This window comes from Pseudorca crassidens, chromosome 16, assembly GCF_039906515.1.
Source record: "Pseudorca crassidens isolate mPseCra1 chromosome 16, mPseCra1.hap1, whole genome shotgun sequence".
Taxonomy (NCBI): domain Eukaryota; kingdom Metazoa; phylum Chordata; class Mammalia; order Artiodactyla; family Delphinidae; genus Pseudorca; species Pseudorca crassidens.
The window spans coordinates 78,712,608-78,736,330 of NC_090311.1; the positions used below are offsets into that span (position 1 = coordinate 78,712,608).

General features: G+C 39.6%; 1 protein-coding gene across 3 annotated transcripts in view; it reads left to right on the forward strand.

Annotated features, from left to right (window-relative positions):
* LYST (lysosomal trafficking regulator) overlaps positions 1-22,986 on the forward strand; it is a 192,825-nt gene extending 169,839 nt beyond the window's left edge. For 2 of the 3 annotated variants that reach the window (XM_067711028.1, XM_067711029.1), the window contains exons 46-53: positions 320-509; positions 3,625-3,761; positions 7,624-7,722; positions 13,534-13,673; positions 13,954-14,051; positions 19,359-19,515; positions 19,921-19,992; positions 20,932-22,986. In XM_067711028.1, coding sequence (XP_067567129.1) covers positions 320-509; positions 3,625-3,761; positions 7,624-7,722; positions 13,534-13,673; positions 13,954-14,051; positions 19,359-19,515; positions 19,921-19,992; positions 20,932-21,070 — 1,032 coding nt within the window. In that variant the 3' untranslated portion in view covers positions 21,071-22,986. Of the gene's footprint in view, positions 1-319; positions 510-3,624; positions 3,762-4,913; positions 5,148-7,623; positions 7,723-13,533; positions 13,674-13,953; positions 14,052-19,358; positions 19,516-19,920; positions 19,993-20,931 lie in introns of all 3 variants that reach the window. The other variant, XM_067711027.1, reaches the window with a different exon arrangement.
* The last annotated feature ends 737 nt before the right edge of the window (positions 22,987-23,723 follow it).

The window sequence follows — 23,723 nt, forward strand, 5'->3', positions numbered from 1 at the left end:
ACTTTCTTCATAGCACTTGCACCAGCTGACATCTTGTGTATGTATTTGTTTAGTTGTTGTCTGCCCTGCTTCCCAGCTATCAGACAGCTCCACGGGCACTGGGACTTCATGTGTCTTGTTCATCACTGTGTCTAGCAACCAAGAACACATATTTCCATATGCTAAGCACGGGGGAAGTAAAAAATTATAAAATAATTCTTGCCCACAAAGGGCTTATAATCAGGCTGCTTTCCCTTACTCTGTTTGGAGTTTAAATTAGAAGTGATTCTATATTTACTACCTTTTTTTAAATTGTACTTTTTACTTTCCTCGGTTGTAGAGTCCTTTGTCATGGATAAAAGGCTTGAAGTGGGGGGAGTATGTCGGTTCCCCAAGTGCCCCAGTACCTGTGGTCTGCTTCAGCCAGCCGCACGGAGAAAGATTTGGTTCTCTCCAGGCGCTGCCCACTAGAGCAATCTGCGGTTTGTCCCGAAATTTCTGTCTTCTGATGACGTACAGCAAAGAACAAGGTAAAATCAAACATGAAAATCGTCCTAGGCATGTCTTTCATGAGATCTGAATGTTTCCCCTCATCTGTGCTGCTATTTTGTTTTATTTCTGAGTTTTCTGAGTCCTTGGCGAAAAACTAAACTCAAATCTGTGTTCATTTAATGCAACGTAGGAATTAAAACATAGTACGTGAAAAAATGGGAACTAAATGCAATGTCATTTGAAATGAGAGGAGGAGACAAGAATAAATGTCTCACAAGATGAAAACATTAACAGTTTTATATAAATGTACACTTTGAGACTCTTGAATTCCAGAATAGACAGACTTATGTGACCAGCAAATCTAGTACCTCAGAAGAGACAAGCATGAGATTAAAACACAACGAGGAAGTCATGATAGCCTTGAAAATAGGTTTTTAAAATATGTATGTCTGGAAAGCAATGTTTTTCTCACCTCTCTGTGCACTGATTCACTGAAAGCAACACATGGAAAAGTGCTGTCAGTAGAGGCCCTCTTCATATTTCTAAATGTCACCTACACCATGGAAAACTAGTGACATTTTCCACTCAAGTAATCCCTCCGTCCTCCCAAATTAACCGTTTTACTTAATGTGAAAGAACTCTTCCTACGTCCTAGGCATGGGCTTTAAACACTAAAATGAATGACTGAGGGTACCCATCTGTTCGCATCAGGTGTGTGCAGATTTGCCCGGAAGCCTGCGTGTGGACCAGACACGTCTTAGCGTTCCGCGCTGTTAGTGTTTAACCTTGCGTTCTGTGCACTGTGCTCCTCGGTCCACATGGCCTCCCACCCCATGGAGCACCACAGTGCAGAGATGCCAGGACCCATGCCAAACATCGACCACCTAAAGGAATTCAGTGTGCTGGCTGGGCCACAGTTCTTTTAGACTCACTCTTCATTCTGTCATGAAATGAATGATTGATTGCCTTCATAGTTGTCGGTAATAAAAGAGGCTGCGCGCCATTTTGTCTAAGTTTAGTGAGCTGGGGGAGAAGGTAAAAGCTGTTTGGTCATCGCTGGAATATCAGTACTTTATTCTCACTAGGACGTTGCAATTAGCTATGAGGTATGTCACAAGTAATTTACTACTAATAATACTTAAAGTACCAAAATGCGTGAATAATTTATCTTTAAAAAATTAATTAGGGTGGATTGAAGTTTATCTCTTTAGAGCAGAGAGAAAGGGCTGGTATTATCATGCTAATGATGGGACTTAAATATGTCCAGTATAATTGCTAACCTGTCTTATTTGTGCCACTTCAGTCACAAGCCCTTAGTGGCCCTTAATAGCTGTGTTCATTCAGATTACACTTTATTTCCTCATAGAATGTATTTGGGATTTATCAGAATCTAGGTGTGTCCAGGGAAGTGGTATCATACAAGTTACAGCCATGGCCTCGGGCGGCATGTGCCTGAATTTGCATTCTCGTTCTGCTGCCTAATACCTGTGTGATCTTGAGAAAATGACTTACACTTTTGGAATCCTGGCTTTTAATCTATAAAATGGGAGTAACAAAGGGACTTATCTCACAGGGTAATTCACTGTAAGGATTAAGTGAAATAATATAAGGAACGACTAACACAGCGAGGGACTCATTCTAAGTGCTTAATAAATAAACGCTCATTGGACAGTTAGCACCCTGGGGCCAGGGGCCGTGTGAGTGTTCACTGCTGTACCCAGCGCGGAACCGTCCATGGGGCCATTTCGGAGAGGCCTGGACTGACTGGGAGTGCACCTGGCAGATGGAAGGCCATGTGTGTTAGGCACTGCTGTGTCAAATAACTGTGCCATTTTGCTTAGTTATATATGCATACTACAATATAGCAGCTAAACCCCCATGGTTTTCATGATCTTTAGCCCAGTATAGGCCAATTACTTGAGAACTGACAATGCCTCAAAATTGCCTGAGGTACTTTTTTTCAAAATATATTGATACTTGGTTGGGTCCCATTGAAGACATACCGCTTCAGAATCTCTAGGGCTTGAGTCTAAGCCTGTGCATGCTACAAAAGCCATTTTCTTGCAAACTCCTGTTTAAGATCCACTGTTCAAATAGATAAAGCAGAAGTTTATTTTTCTTTTTTAAAAAATATGGTGCCTCTTGTGTTGCTGGAATGAGAAACCAGGAACAGTTACTGAGTTCCTACTACATGCCAGTCATTATGGTGGAATTTGCAAGGTCCCAAGGCTCATGAAGTGTGGTTCCTTTCCATAGCAGCTTATGTAGAGAGGAGTTTATACTTAACAAGGATATCCCAGTTTCTTTATTGCAAATGTGATGTCCACATTTGGGATTATACTCAACAAAACAAAAAAATCTGTGAATTACATTTTCAGTGCGCTGTTGATTCATTCGACAAATATTTATTTGTTTTATTGCTTTATATGCTGGGTATTATGCTAGGTACCCACATTCTCTCTCCTTAAGGAACTCAAAGCTCCTAAGTTTCCAGGGCAGCACCAGCTATAGCATTTATGCTGCATTTGCCCTAGTCAACGTGCCAACAAGGCGTAGATCATGAGAAACGCTGATGTCAGGAGGTCCAGATCTTTATCCCCAAAGGACATACTACTGTGTACGGGTCCAATGAGAAAAGAAAAGAACCTTGTTAAACGAAGGTCTCCCGTGCAGTCCTTGCAGTTGAAAGGATTAAATTATCCCTTCTCAGGATTGCTTCTGCTCTAGCAATGATCCCCTTCTGGTATTAATAGTTGTCCATATTGATTTTTCAACAGGGTATCTACGTTTTTTAAAACATTTTCTAGTTCATATTTATTGTTAAAAGTAAGGTGTCACAGAACATGAATAGAGGAAGCTTGATTATCACTGTCTTTTATAAAGATTTCCTAACAGAAATTTTAGTACTAAGTCATATAAATCCCAACCAAAACACCACAGGTGAAAAAGAATACAGTTCCACCCTTAGAATCCCATTAACCTTAAAGGAATAAAACTAACACAATTGGGTCCATCTTATGGATATAAAGATGCTTTTGCACTGGAATGACCGTGTTCTGCTGTGTGAACTTGAGCCTTTAACCTGCCATTGTGGCCGGCTGTCCAGTAATAACTGAGCAGTGGCAACTGATGCTTTTATTTCTCCTCCTTGAGGTGTGAGAAGCATGAACAGTACTGACATTCAGTGGTCCGCCATCCTGAGCTGGGGATATGCTGATAACATTCTGAGGTTGAAGAGTAAACAAAGCGAGCCTCCAATAAACTTTATACAAGGTTCACAGCAGTATCAGGTAAACATTTTCATGAAGTACTTTATAATAATAATTAAATATAATGCTTTAAAAAGGAGTCAGACTGATGGCAGCTAGTCCAGGAGCTGGTGATGCTGGATGTATGCCTTGTTTACAGCGCTGACAGATCCCTAACTGCCGCTGTCTGTGTCCCCAGAGTTTGTCCTCTACCCAGTCTCTTGTTGAGCCAGCATCAGCTCATGGCTCAGTATTGGAACAAAATCAGCATTGCTTTCTTCTCAGTGTCCACTTACCTTTTGTTACTGTGTCATTTTCTTTCTTCCTCTTTCTTTCTTTTCTTTCTTTCTTTCTTTCTTTTTCTTCCTTCCTTCCTTTCTTCCTTCCTTCCTTCCTTCCTTCCTTTTCTTTCTTTCTTCCTTCCTTCCTTTCTCTTTCTTTCTCTCTCTCTTTCTGTATAGCTGTGTTGGGTCTTCATTGCTGTGTGCGGGCTTTCTCTAGTTGCGGCGAGCGGGGGCTACTCTTTGTTGTGGTGTGCAGGCTTCTCATCGCAGTGGCTTCTTGTTGTGGAGCACGGGCTCTAGGCATGCGGGTTTCAGTAGTTGTGGCACAAGCGCTCAATAGTTTGGCTCACAGGCTCTAGAGCACAGCCTCAGTAGTTGTGACGCACGGGCTTAGCTGCTCCGCGGCATGTGGGATCTTCCTGGACCAGGGCTCAAACCTGTGTCCCCTGCGTTGGCAGGCAGATTCTTAATCACGGCGCCACCAGGGAAGTCCCTTTACTATGTCATTTTCAATAACCAGAGTGCCATGTTCTATACCTGGCTTTTCCTAAATGAACCGGGTACTTAGGCATCACAACATGGTAGAAAGAGCCTTGGAGCTAACTGTAGCTCTGTGATCTGTGTTAGTGTCCAGCTCTGTTATTTACTATGTAGCCTTTGGCAAGGAATTTAACCTTACCCAACTTGAGTTTCTTTCCTCTTCTCTAAAACTGGGCTAGTCATACTCCCACCACTCTCTCATAAAGCTGTTGTAAAAATGTCTCCAGTGTTTCTGAAAGTGCTTTGTAAACTATAAAACACCATGTACACACACACACACACACACACACACACACAGACAGCACTGCCATAACTTTTTCCGGTACTAAGTTGTATGTTAAACCTTCTTTCTTTGACTGTCTTTCCATAGGAAGTTCTTTTACTGTTTTCTGACTTCGTTACCTGCATAGCACCTGGTGCCTATTCATATAGTCCTAACACTCGTCACCATTCCCTGAGCACTTTAAAGATGGAGTCAGCTACTTTTGGGGAATTTTTGGCAGTGAAAGAAAGGAGAGCAATGGCTTGTTTGCTTAACCTTCAATATGCGTGGGAAAAAAGGTCACTGCCTTTTGTCATCTGGCTTACCAGTAAACTAACAAAAGTAAGAATAAAGGACAGTGAAAAACAACCTTATTATAAATTTTAATAAGAATTTAAGCACTGAAAAATTATTTCTATCATGTAAAGTTGGGCACAGAAACATCATTAAAGATGAAAAAATACTCTCATTAAGTCCTTTTAGCAAAACAGGATGATTCAGATTTCTAGCAAACACGGTGTGATAAAGTACTTCCGGTCAAGTGCCTGACTAACTAGATAAGAATACCATATTTCATTTTGTTCTTAGAAATATGTTGTTCACTCATTGGTTGTTTAGTATGAGAAAATTTGTCCAGGGTATTATCATATGAAGACTCACACTCTGAGATTTCACTTATCTGATCAATTTCATCATCATCATTACAGATTAGAGTCCTGCTGTCTCTTAGCCTTTATCTTCTGATTGATCTCATAATTGTGAAACATGTTCTGTCAATTTTCTTCTCTTTTCTATTATTGCTGGAAAATGAAAAATTCTCAATTTCCAACTGTGTTCGATGACAGCTGAAGGTAGACTACGGAAATGGCGTCTTTGGTCTTCTTTTATACTTTCTCAAAAGATGACAACATGCTTTTGACAATGCAGTAAGAAAACCAAAAGATGACAATTTAGGGACTTCCCTGGTGGGGCAGTGGTTAAGAATCCACCTGCCAATGCAGGGGACACGGGTTCAAGCCCTGGTCCGGGAAGATCCTACATGCTGCGGAGCAACTAAGCCCGTGCGTCACAACTACTGAGCCTGTGCTCTAGAGCCCGTGAGCCACAACTACTGAGCCTGCGTGCCACAACTACTGAAGCCCATGCACCTAGAGCCTGTGCTCCACAACGAGAGGAGCCACCGCAATGAGAAGCCCGCGCACCGTAACAAAGAGTAGCCCCCGCTCGCCACAACTAGAGAAAGCCCGTGTGCAGCAACAAAGACCCAACGCAGCCAAAAATAAATTAATTAATTAATTTTTTTAAAAAGGTGACAATTTATTTCACATTTTACATTATCCTTCCAGGAGATCCATCATTCTTCCATTTTCTTGTTTTGTTTGTTTTGTTTTAGCATAGTTGGGAATGATTGCAGAGTAGCGATGAAATAACTCCTAGGATGATGAAATAGCAAAGTGTTTCAAAATAGAGAAAAAAATGAGATTATTGAAATCCTAGAAATGTAACTTAGGTTTATAAAAGAGTTCAGTCGACCCATATGGTAATTGCAAGACAGACTGAGTTTTATTCTTCATATAAGAAATAGGTACATTTTCTTTTTCCTCTTTGGAAGACCTCTAAGAAAGAATAAAAATTATGAAATATCAATCTTTACAAATAGAACTATTCAAGAAAGAAACTCAAAGGATAAAATTAGATCCAATGGACTCTGAAGATATATTGAGAGTTAAGAAGAGTCAGGCTCCAAGCAAGTCATTTTTCAAGGTAGCAGACACTTGAACACGTTTGCAGGGCCAGGGGAAGAAGCCAGCAAATGACAGCTTGAAATTCTGACAGTTGTTTGAGAAACACCGGGGTGGGGTGGGGCTGGCCTTAAAAACAGAGGGGCTTCTCTAAATCAGGAGGCGACGCGAGACATTTTCAGGCCCAAAGGAGGGAAAGGGATGAGGTCTGTGGCTGATGACCGCCGTCTTCTTAGTGAAGTGAAGTGTGTGGGTATTGCTGACCAGCCGACCGACCAGGAGACGTGGGACTGGAGAGGGGGCAGAGCAGCTGGGGACAGCTGCTGGGGTGTGGTGCTGGGGGTCCGCTAGTGCCAGAGGAAGACTGTCAGGCCGAGCAAAGAGGTGAGCCCACCTTGAATAGTGTCACCATGGTTGGGACTCAAGGGTTTATAATCCCCAAGGAATAATCCCAGATTTTTTTCTCCACGTTTATCTTTCTTTCTTCTCCTATCTAGCAATCTTTAGAACTGTTAGAAGCAATACCTCTACTTATATATATACTCTGTTTCCCTACCAAAGACAGAAAAAGGAAAAAAAAAAAGAAATAAAAGTAAAGATCAGGTACATGCATCTCTCTCTCTCTCTCTCTCTCTCTCTCTCTCTCTCTCTCTCTCTCTCACACACACACACACACACACACACACACACACACACACACACACACACACACACACACCCCCTCACACCCTCTCAACCTTGGATCTAGTCAATCCTGTATCATTTTGTTTAAATTTCTGAGGAACAAATGGCCCTGTGTGTATTTGTGTGTGTGTATTTGTGTGTGTGTGTGTATGTGTGGACACAGAAAAATGTAAAATCATAGACAATGCATTGTAATACATTTTAATTTAGAAACAGCTTTTAGATAGCTTTAAGTTACAGAATATTATTATATCTTACACCATTCTAATCATTTCAAGTAAAATGTTTACCTTAAATTTTGTGATCATATATTTTTAAAATAATTGTCAGAAAAGTAGGAGCATTTCTCATGCTTTTTAAACATGATAATCTTTGATTTGTCCTTTCTCTAGGTGACTAGTTGTGCTTGGGTACCGGACAGTTGCCAACTGTTTACTGGGAGCAAATGTGGTGTCATCACAGCCTACACAAACAGATTCATGAGCGGCACGGTAGGTCCTGGGCGCGTTTTGTGGGATTTTCATGTTAGTGAGGGGAAGAAACCCTTTATGAAGTATAAATTTGGTATAAGATTAAATTTTTTATACATTAATCTTTTGTACTTTAATCTTTTCACATAAGCTCTTAAAATGTAAAAGGTCACATGTCTAACTCTTTAATTTTAGGTTTATTAAGATCACAAAAATTTTGAAAATAACCGTAAAGGTCAGAGACAGACAGTATTTTGAGTTATGACCTGTTTTGAGTTTCGGCTTTTCCATGGCATTTTGATGCTTGCTTGCGTTCATTCTCGGTATCAACCTGAGTGCTTACAAGTATCCCACAATATTCTATAAAAGTTGGAAGTACAGAACTTCTGATGTTCAACATTCCTATGCCCTCTGGGTGAATTAAATGACAGAAAAATCCAAGTAGCCAGTCTTGATTTCTACCACTTACTGGAAGAAATTTTTTCGTTCACTGAATCCTTTGGATTTGAGAGTTAAATTATTAAAACACTCTAGTGAAGAAGACATTATGCAATACTTCTTTTAATCTACTGTCATTCCTTTTTTTTGTTTTTTTGCAGTAACAGTACTTACTTTTTTAAGAGATTAAACCTACAGTATTTTAGTAGTTAATTAAAGAACCAATTCCTAAGAGGCATTTCCACTGTAGGTCTGTCATTCCTTTCTTGAATCAGCTGTCTGTGGTGCTGTTGAGGATTAGTGGCAAGTTTAGGGTGATAACTCAGTGATTATCATTCTAGTCTAAAATGTGCTCTGTGCTTTATTTTAATTACAATTTTCTGCATTATTTTATAAAACATGTTTTACTGGGTGAAACCTGTATTTCTAGCATAGGGTGATGCTCAGTTCCTTACTTTTCTGTCCAAGTTTATTCCCTTTTAAGCCCTTGTTAAGGTTCTTTGCCACAATCCTTGGGGTATAAATGTGACCATAATATTGTTTCTGTCTCTTAGTCTAAGGAGTCATTAAAATGTTTGAAGCAGGAGTGATATGATCCAGTCAGCATTTTAAGGCCGTCACTGTAACGCCTACAAGGAGAATCGCTTAAAAGGGGTGTGGGGCTGGAGGGGAGGGTACCAGTTCAGAGACGCTGTAGTGATACAGGCCAGCCGTGGTGAGGGCTCCGTGTCAGGAGGTTGGCATGTACAGGTTATTGCAGGACAGTGAGGTTGTGCTCTAAGAAAGAGTCACACACAGCTTAGAAGAGCCACAAGTGGGACCAACCAGATGTCAGGGAGCCTGAAAAGTTACACATGAGCTAGATCTTTTTTTGTTTTGTTTTGTTTTGTTTTGTTTTTGTGGTACGCGGGCCTCTCACTGTTGTGGGCTCTCCCGTTGCGGAGCACAGGCTCCAGACGCGCAGGCTCAACGGCCACGGCTCACGGGCCCAGCCGCTCCACGGCATGTGGGATCTTCCCAGACCGGGGCACGAACCCGTGTCCCCTGCATCGACAGGCGGACTCTCAACCACTGCGCCACCAGGGAAGCCCCCCACATGAGCTAGATCTTAAAGGACCATTTTACTAAGTGGAGAAAAGAGGAAAGAGTATTGTAGCAAAGTAAACCGGCACATGGAAACAAAGGCATGGTAGTTTGGGGGATGGCAGATACTTTTATGTGTAGTTTAGAGTAGAGCGTGCTGGGAGGAGTGCCACATTCAGGGCAGGAACAGTAGAGTGAGGTGAGGGTCTTATACACAGGCCACAATAAGAAGAATGCTAGGGGGTCTGAGCAGAGAGGCGCCTTCACTTTTGGATTGTCTTCTGTTTTCTCCTTTTTACTCCCTAAGGCCTAAAGTGGATGTTAATTTTATAATATCTCTAATATTTACCACTGCCATTGCCTTTCACCTTCTGAGTTCACCCTGTTTCCTTTTTTCTACAAATATATTCTAATCTCTGCTGCTAGAGCAGTTGTCTGCTTGTACACTCAGATCATTTGCACCATCATAGACACCTATTTAAAAACTAGCTTCATCTTTTGTTTTTTATTTCCTCTTGCTTTCCCCAACACTATGAACAGCCTTGCTCTTAGTTTTCCTTACTTCCATTCTTCCTATAATTTAAAATTGTAATTGTACGCTAGCACAGTATACAGTATTGGTTAAAAAAAAACAAAGATTAAGCTGTACTCGGTATAGGAGTAATTTTGCACAACATAGCTTTGAAATAGATCGAAGATGTAGCTATTATCATTTGAATACAGCAAGACACATGCTTCTTTTAGTTTGAAGTTATTGTGAAGTCTTAGGTTGCTTACCTTTCCTCAGTTCTGTATTTGCCTGAAAGTGGATTTTTTCAATTTATTTGTAAGGGTTTTCTTTTTCTCCTAAGTATTAATAGTATTAGGTAATCAAGTCATGAGATTAATAGTTACTATTTAAACCATGTCCAAAATTGTATCTTAGCTGTGTGGTTTTATCATTGTTTGGTCTGAGAGAAGGTTACTTGGGTTTTTGTAGATGTTGTTGTTGCTTTTTATTGGGGACCGTCTCATCATTTTGGGGTCCCCGAAGCTGCAGATGTGACCCTATGCCTGTGAGGTTGGCAGGGAACACCTCATGTTTACTAGCTTCTGTTCTCCCAACCCGCTGAAGGCCATGGTTCTAAAAGTATCTATGCTCTCGTTTGTGTTGGCCTTGACACATACGAAAGACCACCTCCCAAGCACCATGTAGGATATGACCAAAATAATTGTTGTCTGAAAATATTTTCGAGGGAATCTTATGAAATACTTTCCTGAGCTAGTGAAGCATATATAACTTTGAGCATTGTGAGTTTCTGTTGACTATCCCAAGACAGTCTGCTAAAATGCATTCTACATGTGTAATGACGAATATGTTGCTTGGTTATAGGGAATGGTCATCTATAAGCCATTTGTATACAGTATTAGAGAAGAATGTCTTCTAAAAGTGATAACTGGTTTTAAAATAGTTGGTCTTGAGTCATTTTTTCACTAATTAAATAGTGTGGCCACATCATCTTCATATAAGTGAACACCTGTATTTCTATTCTCTAAATTGATGGTGGTTGGAGAAAATATATGCAGTGTATCAAGGTAGTATTACACCATTCAAGAACATTTTATGAAGAAGTAGGCCAGCACAAGATTCCTGTTCTACCCATGGAAATTATTTTCTGATCCATCAGGGAATCATCTAGTAACACTAACACCTGCAATCATTTTAAAGTGAAAAATCTATAAAATTTCAATAACCACTATAGGGTACCTACCTTGTGTTTACCCCATAAATATTATTCATGATCATGAAGTAAAAAACAAAATACACACACACACATATATATACATACATATATTTATTTATTATTATTATTATTTTTAATAAGCAAGGAGGGAGCTTTAGCTTGAGGGCATTTGTCAATCCTAGAATATTGACACTGTCCTTGGACAGCCTCTTGTGAGAGGAATAGAAAACAACAACAAGGGACAGAGCAAGCTGGGGAGTCCCAAGGAGGCCCTTGTCCAAAAGGCTGGTCCCTAAGAGTAAGGATGAGTCAGATAGGACCAACTCTTGCCTGGAATTACAGCCTGGATTGGAATCCCCTGGGTTGTCCAGGATCCTCAAGACTTGACTTTGGGTAAGGCGTCCCTAGCCTGGCATGGAGATCCAGGTCATCCAGCAGAAGAAACAAGGAGGTACTTGCATTCTATTCCACAAATAGAGGAATTCCTACAAATAATCTTCTTAATGCAGTAACAAATACACAAAACCAAGCACAAAGATTTACAGAGAAGAAAATGAATATATGAACAAGTTAAACTTAGTTACAATAAGAGAAATTCAAGTTAAAGCAACCTTGATTGCCGTTTAAAACTCGGGAAATTTTCACAGATTTAGAATGGGAATTGAGTCACAAACTGAAATGCTGCAGAGTTCAAGCAGAGAAGGAAGGAGCTCAGGCCTTTGGGGGCAAGGAATTCTTTGGTCCCAGGGACCCTGAAGAATGGTCTGCAAGGGCGCTGGCACACCCCTGTGGCCCTGCAGGCTCCTGGCCCTGCGGGGAAGGTCACGGAGGAGAGCCAGAAGGGGCCCAGAACCAGGACTCGTGCCCCTGTTCAGAGCCATCTGGTTGCTGTGGTTGTGTGCAGTTGAAGGCCACATGCCCTAGCTAAACAGAAGCCACTGCCACACAGCTCAAGCCAGTGGTTCCAAGGGGAACTGTAAGCCTGGTATCGCCGGCTCATTTGAGTCTTTAAGAATAAAATAGGTATTTTTACGTGAAAAATAAAGCACTTAAAATAGATGAGCTGCAGCTAATAACTCAACACATGTTTCAAAAGCAGTGGTGATCAAAAAGGCAAGATGCAGCAGATACCTAAAGAATAATTAATACCATATATATAAAGTTTAGCAACATGAAAAACAATACAATTGTTATAGTAACATATAGTAGAACATAAATTCTACATACATGGGAAACAAATACAAAATTCAGGATAATAGTAACTTCTGACAAGAGAGAGGAAATAGGATGTAAAACAGTACACAGACTATGTAATGTTTAATGTTTTCTTTATTTAAAAAATAAGCTGATCTTATAAAATATTAGGATTAGTTTAACTGAGTGGTCAGTATACAGCTTTTTATTATACTTTCTTTCTACTTTTCTATATTCTTTGTATTGAAATACTTTATGACAATAAACTGCTACCCTAATGAAAACAAAGGTTAGACCCTGTGTGGACATCTGGCATCTGTGAGCCATGTGGAACTTGGAACATCAGTTTTCAATGTTTGATTTAGAAAATCAGTCCACAACTATTGATGAGTAATACATCGCCATTGGTGGCATCATGAATTGGTACAAAGCCTTTGAAAAGTACACTCAAGAACTGTAAAATTTTTAATATTCACTGATCCACTAGTAGGATACTGGAAATTCTAAAGAAATGATTTAGAGGAGGAACAAAACTTATATACATGAAGGATTTAATTATGACATCTATAATTTTGAAAAAATTTGAAACAATTTTAAATGTCTATCATAAAGGATGCTCAAGGGGACTTCCCTGGTGGTGCAGTAGTTAAGAATCCGCCTGCCAAGGAAGGGGACATGGGTTCGAGCCCTGGTGCGGGAAGATCCCACATGCCGCGGAGCAACTAAGTCCGTGTGCCACAACTACTGAGCCTGTGCTCTAGAGCCCATGAGCCACAACTGCTGAGCCCATGTGCCACAACTACTGGAGCCCGCGCGCCTAGAGCCCGTGCTCTGCAACAAGAGAAGCCACCGCGATGAGAAGTCCGTGCACCACAAGGAAGAGTAGCCCCTGCCCACCGCAATTAGAGTAAGCCTGTGTGAGGCAACGAAGACCCAACACAGCCAAAAATAAATAAATAAATAAATAATTTTTAAAAGGGATGCTCAAGTAAATTATGGTATACTAACTGTATAGAATATTATAACACTTAAAAATCATTTTGAAGACACTGTCAAAAATGGAAAATGCTTATGGGAGAATGTATAAAATACAAAATAGGGAATTATTTGTATGGCAATAATCACAGCTATAAAATACATACGTAATTGGCTAAAGACTGGAAAAGAATAGACAAAAATGAAAAGCTTATTTGTTGATGAAATTATGGTCAATTAAAAATTTGTTAATGTTTAATTAGTTTTACTCTTTAGAAAAAGTTGAACTAGATTGAAAAATGAGATGTTTGAGAAGAATATTTGAATCACTTGGGTTGTTTTTATTTTTGAGATACGACACTAGGATACCTTTCGTCATGGTTTTTGTTTTATACTTTACTTATTTTTTAAATTTTAGCCTTCAGAGATAGAAATGGAGTCTCAGATACATCTCTATGGGCACACAGAAGAGATAACCAGCTTATTTGTCTGCAAACCATACAGTATAATGATAAGTGTGAGCAGAGATGGAACCTGCATCATATGGGATTTAAACAGGTACAGAAATCTCCAACTCTAAAATAGCTATTTTTAATGTTTTAGTTCTTACTGTGAGAAATAGATGCACTAAAATAATATCTTTATATCATAATAGCTTTAAGCATGAAATACGGACTTTACCTTTGTAATCTTATTGAATTAAAAAATCAGTTAGGAATATAGTCAGGAATGCCTTATAAATAGTAGATACATATACAGTGAGGAAAAGAATTATACAAATAAGAGAATATAATTATATGTAATGATCATATGCAAATTCATGTCTTTGGTCTTTCAGGTTGTGCTACGTACAAAGTCTGGCGGGACACAAAAGCCCTGTCACAGCCGTCTCTGCCAGTGAGACTACAGGTGACATTGCCACCGTGTGTGACTCAGGTGAGCTGGCCCCAAAACCAAAGCACAGGGTGGTTGCACTCACAGTGCATTCAGCCAGCTGGTTACATCATAGGTTAAACTGTTGCATTACATCTCTCAGGTCCCTGCCAGATCTGTATACTTAGGTGATAGCATATATGTGTGTTAAGACTCCACACTCCCAATGCAGGGGTCATGGGCTCGATCCCTAGTCAGGGAACTAAGATCCGGCATGCCACACAGCGAGGCCAAAATAAAAACCCAGTAAGGTTGAAGATTGAGTTCATCAATTTCGGCATCTACTTATGCAAAAGTTAGTATTGTCATAATTTAACTTTTTTCTGATATATGTAAGATTGCATTTGAGCACATGTAAGTTAAGCAAATTACTGTTGCATAATTATCTGAATTTTCTTTGGTTTTATTTTTCCATCCTTTTTTGCTTCTGCTTTTTTTTTTTTATTTATATATATTTTTTTTGCGGTACGCGGGCCTCTCACTGTTGTGGCCCCTCCCGTTGCGGAGCACAGGCTCCGGACGCGCAGGCTCAGCGGCCATGGCTCACGAGCCCAGCCGCCCCGCGGCATGTGGGATCTTCCCGGCCCGGGGCACGAACCCGTGTCCCCTGCATCGGCAGGTGGACTCTCAACCACTGCGCCACCAGGAAAGCCCTGCTTCTGCTTTTTAACTACTGACTTTGCTACCTCCCTCCTGACTAAATGAAAAGAATGATGATCAACTTCCTACATGTGTCTTGTAGTTCCTGTGAGAGAGTAGTATAAAATAATAATGGAAGTATAATTTGCCCAAAATTTGCATGGCAAAGATATATCTCCTAATCAAAGGTCTGGCTTTTAGTTTTTGTTTTTTCATGTATACATATTAAAAAACTTGATGCATCCAGAGAGAAAGAACTGTTGAAAAGCTCATCAATTTTCTGTTTGCATTTCCATTAATTGAAAGGATCCTTTGAAGAACTGTTTCTTTTTGTCCACTCAGTACAGATATCTTCCACACATCTACAGTGGGTGGTCTTTTATCCTTTGCTTGCATTTTTCATATTGTTTGTTTTTTCCTGACACCAAATGTGTGGTCTTTCCAGACACTAAACAATTCTCCAATTCTATGACACCAACTGGGTGTCCAACAGTGCAATTCAATTCTGACACTAATTAGTTGAAGTTAGCAAATTTGGGAGTCCCAAGACCCCCCACCAGGTTTGATAATTCTCTCGAATGACTCACAAAACTCAGTAAAACACTGTACTTACTACTATGGTTCATTACAAAGGATAAAAGTGAACAGCCAGAAGAAAAGGTAGGTAGGGTGAGGTCACAGGGTCTGTCCCTGTGAAGTCAGACTGCACCACCCTCCTGGCATGTCAGTGTGCTCATCAACTTGGAAACTCTCCTCCCCCTGTTGTTTAGGAGTTTTTCTAAGGTTCCATTCTGTAGGCAGTAGATTCTATCATTGGCCATTAGGAACTGAGCTCAACCTCCCGCCCCTCTCCCTTCCCTGGAAGTGGGAGGTGCTGTAAGTTCTAACTCGGGGTTAGCTTTTCGGGTGACCAGTTCCCATCCTGAAGCTGTCTGGGCCTCCCCCCAGGAGTTATCTCATTAGCATAAAAAAGACAGTAAATTAACAAGGATTTAGGAGCTCTATGCCAGGGACCTGGGACAAAGTCCGAATATTTATTTTTGTACTATACCACAGTAAAACTCTTGTTTTTACAAAACACTCATTCATGCTTGTATTCAAGAAAAGTAACATCTTCAGTCATGCTTCAAGATTTCAGTGTGAAGTATTTGCCAGTCTTCACCCCTAGTCATAAAATAATGTCATGAAAATATTTTTATTTCCTAATCAGCATAACTAAGGGGAAAGACCTTAAACAGTTGACTTTGGTAATATAAGTGTGGGCAGATTATTGATGACTTTGCTAATTGTTCCTCCTTGATTTATACATTAGTGGCTTTTAGTATGTCACATCAAGAGGGAATTTGGGGGAATCATATAATGATTATTTATATAGAGTTCTCTACTTTCTTGTTTTGGCAACATTTGGAAGTTAGGACTGATCCCGAGGGAACCAAATTTTGTAAAGTTAATTACTTTCCTGCTGCCAGTAGTGATTTATTATATCTGTGATATTACATTAGCTAGTCATATGGGAACACGAAACCAAATTACTTTTGCTTACAATTACCAGCTCACTAGTAGGGTGTTCAGGTGCCCCTAGGTAGTGTGCACAGTATAATAGAGTAATGGCTAGAACGTTCTTTCCACTTTGAACAAAAAGGCCTTCTACACTTGTTTGAGGCCTCTCAGTGCATATAGAAGAGGACTCATAAAGAGCAACTGGTATATAGACAGCATAATAAAAATAATGATTTTTTTTTAATTTTATTTTTAAATAATGATTTTTTTTTTAAAAAGAGAGGACAAATTTATGTTCAGTGATCCAGACTATATTTCATTCTCCTATTCTTATAGTCCAGGAAGGGAAGAAAGTTACCAGATTTAGCCTACGAAAAGTCTGGACACTTTAGTGAGAACCATCCAAGTAACTTTTAAATCAAAATTTAAGAGAAATAAATACATATGCATGTGCATGTATATGTATATATAATATATAATGTGTATATGTATGTATACACATATATAATCTCAAAATTTTCTGTATTGGGGCTGAAGATACACTGGCAAACTCATTCCTCCTGATCCTAATTTCCCAGGGCTTATTATGGGATGTGGTTGTTATAGTGATAAGATGTAAAATTTATTAAACTATGTAAATATTATAGTAGATGGTTTTTGTATTTTTTAAAATCATTCTGCCACTATATCAAAATATATGCATTTCAACTAGGGCTCATAGCCTTTTCCTGTGTTGCCAGTGGTACTCTGAAGTTAATATACTATTCTAAGATTCAGAGTAGGGGGTAGTTCTCCAATTTCTTTTAATTTTGATGAAGATGTATAGGAAGAATAAAGATTTTTTTCAGGAATACCCAACTTTCTGACTTTTAGTTGATATGTTAAATTATACATGAAAGCAATCCAGTATTGGGTAAGGGCCTCGATTTTTTTTTAATATATATTTATAATCTTAGGCAGATGAGTGGTTACTTGGTTTTGTGGCAGACCAAGTTTCTGGGCAATCTGCTAGGGTAATTCTTTGCCTGTTAAGTTCCATACCATACTTCAGAGTTGAGGACCACATTTAGATTTTTTATTTTGAAGAACTAAGCCATGCAATAGCTGTGTCTTACAGTTACCAACCCCTACATCAATATTGTTTACGGATATGTATCCAATGACTTCAGTAAGCCTTCTGACCATACTTGTACACATCCAGTCACTTTATATATTTTTTTAAATCTTTATTAGATATTAAATTCAAAAGAAAGAGTGAAATCTCTACTTACGTAAAAGATGAGTTTATCATCTACAATTGTATTTCTTTAGCATATTGAGGCTCCTATATCTTTTTTTTTAAAGTTATTTATTTTTGGCTGTGTTGGATCTTTGTTGCTGCACGTGCGCTTTCTCTACTTGCGGCGAGCAGGGGCTACTCTTCATTGCAGCGCGCGGGCTTCTCATTACGGTGGCTTCTCTTGTCGCAGCACACGGGCTCTAGGTGCGCGGACTTCAGTAGTTGTGGCACGCGGGATCAGTAGTTGTGGCTCACGGGCTCTAGAGCACAGGCTCAGTAGTTGTGGCGCACGGGCTTAGCTGCTCAGTGGCATGCGGGATCTTCCCGGACCAGGGATCGAACCCGTGTCCCCTGCATTGGCAGGCGGATTCTTAACCACTGTGCCACCAGGGAAGTCCCAGAGTCTCCTATATCTTGATGCTTTATTTGGATAATCTCTCCTAATCAATATTCTACAATGGGAAGTAGACCACTGGGCATTTTTTAATCTTTGTGTGTGTATGTGTGTGTGTGTATGTGTGTGGTAAAATATATTTAACATAAAAGCTGCCATTTAAACCGTTTTAAAGAATACAATTCAGTGGCATTATTACGTTCACAGTGTTGTGCAACCATCACCACTGTCCGCTTCAAAAACTTTTTCATCACCCTGAACAGAAACTCTGTAACCATAACTCCCACACTCCTCCCTCCCCAGCAGAGCCTGGTAACCTCTATTCGACTTTCTCTCTCTGTGAATTTGCCTATTCTAGATATTTTATATAAGTGGAATCATACAGTATTTGTCCTTTTGTGTCTGGGTTATTTCACTTAGCGTACCACTTTCAAGGTTTATCCGTGTTGGTGCCTGTATCAGAACTTCATTCCTTTTTGTGGCTAGACAATATTCCATCGTATAGATATACCACATTTTTGTTTATCCATTCATCTCTTGATAAACATTTGGGTTGTTCCCACCTTTTGGCTATTGTGAATGATACTGCAACACACTAGGCATTTTGGTTGGTGACATTTGAAGGTCTTCCGCATACCTTTAGGTAAAGAAGTATTTCCAATATTTATTTCTTTGCTATAAAATCTTTTCATTTCCTTAATAAAGAGAGAAACACATTGTCTGCTTTTCTGTTAGTTCTAATGGAGAGATAAAATTAAGTGTAGTAACACATTATGTCGTCCAAACGTTACCATGCCTCTTAACCTCTGTCTTATCAGCATGATTCTATTTCTCCAAAGAAGGCTGGACACATCACCATGAGGCCCCAAACCACAGCCCGAGTTTATAGACGATATTAAAGCAATTAGTGCCTCCTCCACCCCCTGGAAAACTACAAAAAGTTTGGTTACTCATGGTCTTTGAAAGGAAAAAAAATTCGTTTAATAAGACATCGATTTGTAAGAGTCAATCTTAGACATTCTGAAGAATTAGCTTTCATTTTTTTTTAAGAATTAGTTTTTAACTCAGCTTTTACTGTAACTTTTTTTTCTTCAGAAGTCCCGGAAGTCACTTCTTATAGATAGTTTCACAGAATATTTTCTTCTCTTTTTGGAGATTGTTTAGCTTTCTAGGTACTTTCAAATTCAGATTTGGCAGTTTGTATGCTGAAATATCATGACTACAGAAAGATTCATGGTTAATTTACATTGTTGCTCTACCTTGTAGCTTAATTTATTTTCATTTTTTTCACTGGTCATCTTCTCTAGATAAATATGCCAACTCTGTGTGACTTACAGTACAGTAGCTCCATTTATACAGTCTTCAGTCGTGAGTTGCCTATAAACTTCATCACTAAAACAAACAAGCTAGGCCCTCAGGGATGCCCCTCTGGGGCCCAGTTTAGGGGGCTCTGTGACACCCACAGCCTGGTGACCTGCGGGTGACTGTGGCATTTTAGCTGGCGGGGGCAGTGACCTCAGACTCTGGACAGTGAACGGGGACCTCGTTGGACATGTCCACTGCAGAGAGATCATTTGTTCCGTGGCTTTCTCGAACCAGCCTGAGGGAGTATCTATCAACGTGATTGCTGGGGGATTGGAAAATGGAATCGTAAGGTAAGAGGCGTTTTTTCTTTCTTTGTGTACTTTTGTCTATACGGGCACAGCAGTTTCAAAAATTGGTTTTTACTATCTAAACATAATAATATTTAGAGATTTAAAATCACCTTCGGATATCGGTTCTTCAGTTCTTCGTTTTATTTATAAATAGTAAAGATAGCTATAGTACATTTTTGAAATTTTATATTGTTTGTCAACTATGAAAGAGTAACAATATGAAAGTACACAGTTAGGTTTCCTTTCTCCCCACCCACCTGGGCAAACTGCCCAGAAGTAACTACGGTTAATCGGTTTATTGTGTTTCCTTCCAGATGACTTTTAACAAGTAAACACATAGGTTCAATTTTTAGGGAAGGAAACTTTAGTTTGCATAATTAGATGATGACTTTTTTCTTCCTCTAGGTTATGGAGTACTTGGGACCTAAAGCCTGTGCGGGAAATTACATTTCCTAAATCGAATAAGCCTATTGTAAGGTAAAACCTCCCTCACCTCTTCTTTCCTTCATAACATACTCTGTGACTGTTTTGTTGGAGAGACAGTAAAGCACACAGAGGTAAAGAAGTGCGTAAGGAAAGTCATTGTAAACAGCCAGCCATTTATTGAAGCCCAGGATGCCCGGGGCCCGGTGGCAAGAGGAGCCCAAATGCCTGTCTTCATGGAGCTCGAAGTCTGGGTCAGGAGCTCACAGCCCCACAGGCAGGCGTGCTGGGCTCGTGGCCAGGGAAGCCTCCTGAACTTCCAGCAGAAGTGATGGATTTTTTCCCTTTCCTTATGGAAAATCCCATAATGGTGATTGATGGCTACAGGCGTGTGCTTGACAGGACTGCTAAACAACCAGTTACCCTTTGCTCTGTTAACAAATTTGACTTTAAAAACTCAATTGGAAGGAAGGGATTCAAATTCTACTTTATTAAAATAATTTTTAATCCACTAAATGTAAAGTTTAATGAACCTACATTAATTATGTATTAATGTTACATTTTTTACCCTTTCCCCTTTCAGGGAAATAAAATACCTCCATAAAATAATCACCATTTATTTCTATAGAGAGAAAGTGTAGTACTGCTGTATTTTTCGAAGTTTCCTATACCCAAGTATTTGTAGTTTAAGTAATCAGGCTAAACAAGAAGGGAAAAGAAAATATGCAAAGAAGGAGCAGAACGTACTGATCCTTTTGGTCCTGGTTTTAGTCTGTATCACTTGGTTAGAAGGAGCTTCACAAACATGCCAGCAGAGCAAGTAAACTACATTAGAATTACAGTCAAAACCAATGAGTTGTAGGCCGTCATTTTGTTTGTCTCTGTGCTCCAGTAAACATATCTTAACCCCCTTACACTGATTTCCATGTGATCACCAATATGCTGATACACTTTTCAGAGACACAATATACAAATGGGATTTTTTTTTCACAGCCTTACATTTTCCTGCGATGGCCACCATTTGTACACAGCAAACAGTGATGGGACCGTGATCGCCTGGTGTCGGAAGGACCAGCAGCGCCTGAAACAGCCAATGTTCTATTCCTTCCTCAGCAGCTATGCAGCGGGATGAGTGAGAACCTCGCATTCTGCAAGGCACTTTAACTCCAAGCTAGATTTGCCGACTTCGCCAGTTACAGGAGGTCAAACCCGAAGAACTGGATGACCAAACAAACCATCCAAGTAATGATAAAGTCTATTCATCTGCACAAAATTCTGCAGCCTCACGAGGTCCTGAGAGGAAAGTATTGTTTAGTGATGACCTGGAGGGTGTGTCAGTATGCACTAACCAACAAGGTTTAAGTCTGACACAGTAGATTAAAATCATATTCTTAAAGGTTTTCTTCCATAGAGGATTCTAAAGAAAAGATGAGCATCTCTCTATTTCTGTTTTCTATTACTTTCTATTTTCTATTATTCCAAAAAAGCCAGTAGGATTTAAATTGGTTAGCTGTTTGTATAAAATGCTCTAAAGATTATATTTTAAAAGTTTTCTGCCAAGATAACACACCCACCCCACTCCCCCCAAAAAAGGAAAGATAAGGAGAAAGAATTCAGGACTTGATCATTGCTTTCTTTGAGAAGTATGTAATCCAGTAGGTGCCTCTGCACCAAAGATTTTTTGGAATATCTGAATATTTGAATCTCAGTGTTAGGCAGTTTTTGCCTGTTGCCTTCTTAGCTCAAAGTAGAACCAGAATTTTTTGACAGTCACAAACAACAACACAAGTATCTTTGATTTTCAGACACATTCTGTTTCTTCATAAAAATCCTACTTAAAATCCATAACACTAGATATGGAATATCCTTAGCTGAGTCACTAAGATTTAAACACAGTGATAATTCTTTTAATATCTGCCATTTACAGAGCATTAAATACTTAACAATTTGCAATAGAAAGCCTCCATTTCAGAAAAAGTTTGCACAGATATTAATAATGCAGTCCAGTTAAGGCATTTAATCTAATATGCAGGAGGAGTTTTCTTCCCCAAAACAGAATTACAAAAGAAAAGGACACAGCTTACTTCGTTTTAAACAGGAGGCAGAATAATTCTTTTAGGAAGCAGTTTCCACTGTTTCTACTAACCTATACCACTTGAGGTCTAGGAACAATAGAAAAATCTGTGTACTCCACAGCAAACTTACACATGATAAAGACAGAATTCCTAAATCCTGGAATAGTCTATCATGATATTATGGCTCTATTTTTACTTGGGGTGCTGCTTTATTGGCTTTGAAAACACTGTAAAATAAGCTGTTACCATGAGATACAAAGATGTATTCCTGCCTAAGAATTACTTGCGTGTTTGTTATGGCAATTTAATTCATATGGTGTTTACAGAACTACTTTTGTAACTTCCAGACTTTCTAAAACATTCTGCTTAAAAACTGTATAAAATGCAATTGCAAAGTCTCTGCCGTCAAGGTAAATACAAGAGGAAGCAAGTGGCTACGTATGCTCGTAACCTTCAGTTGCATACATAGGTAAGAGCACTTCACGGCTGCACTGAGATCATGGTTTGCACAGACCACCTATTAATTCTGAGGTCCAAATAGGTGCAGAGATGAGACTATTCCTATTCACGTTGAAGTGATTTGCTTTGTTTAAAAAAAAAAAAAAACGCAGCTATTGTGTAACTTTCATTTTTCTACTGAGAACTTTACATTGGTCCCTTATTAGAATAAGGTTGCTACTCAGTCTTTTTTTTTTTTAAGGCTGAATTTCATCATTTATCTAAAGAGAAAATATGCAAAATGACTGGTCTTGTTAAGAGTGCAATATTATATTTTTATGTAAAAATAAAAATGAAATTGGGGGGATTATTTATTCAGCATGAAACTTAATATGTATATGTTTGAAGCACTTCATAATATGCATGTTGTAGCAAATATTTCTGTAAACTGTCACAAGCTCTGTTACCTTTGTACACACTGCCACTTCACAGTGGGGATAAATTTCATAAAAATAGATTTGAGGACCTATTCTCATTGCAGTTTAACTATTATGACCAGATCTCAAACTGGTGGCTGTTTTTGGTAACCCATATAGTTTCTCTCTTTAGCTCCCCTATAAATTTATGTCACTAGAAAAGGATAACTGTCATTTCTTAATTGTGGTCTTTGTGAGAACTTGTATATTTCAATCTTTACTGCCTTTAAATGGAGTTTAGACAGAAGTCCTAAGGTCAAACCACTCTTTTTTTTTTTTTTTTTTTTTGCGGTATGCGGGCCTCTCACTGCTGCGGCCTCTCCCGCTGCGGAGCACAGGCTCCGGACGCGCAGGCTCAGCGGCCATGGTTCACGGGCCCAGGCGCTCCGCGGCACGTGGGATCTTCCCGGACCGGGGCACGAACCCGTGTCCCCTGCATCGGCAGGCGGACTCTCAACCACTGCGCCACCAGGGAAGCCCAAACCACTCATTTTTAAAAGGAAAAGACTATCTGTCCCTCCCCCCTCCCCACGCCCAATAGCAGATCTGCACTGCCAGGGCAACGTGCTGTCTGTAACACAGCGTGCATAGTCACAAAACGTGGTAAGTGCTGTGAAGGAAGAGTGGAGGGTCCTCTGAGAGAACACAACCAAAGAACTCAGTCTAAATCAAGAGGATCCAGCAAAGTCAAATTGTTGCCGCTGTCTGATGGATGAAGAGAAATTTGACAGGTGCAGATGGAAGCAGATGTATTCCAGGCAGTACGCGTGCAGAACTGAGGCAGGAGCGTCAGTGA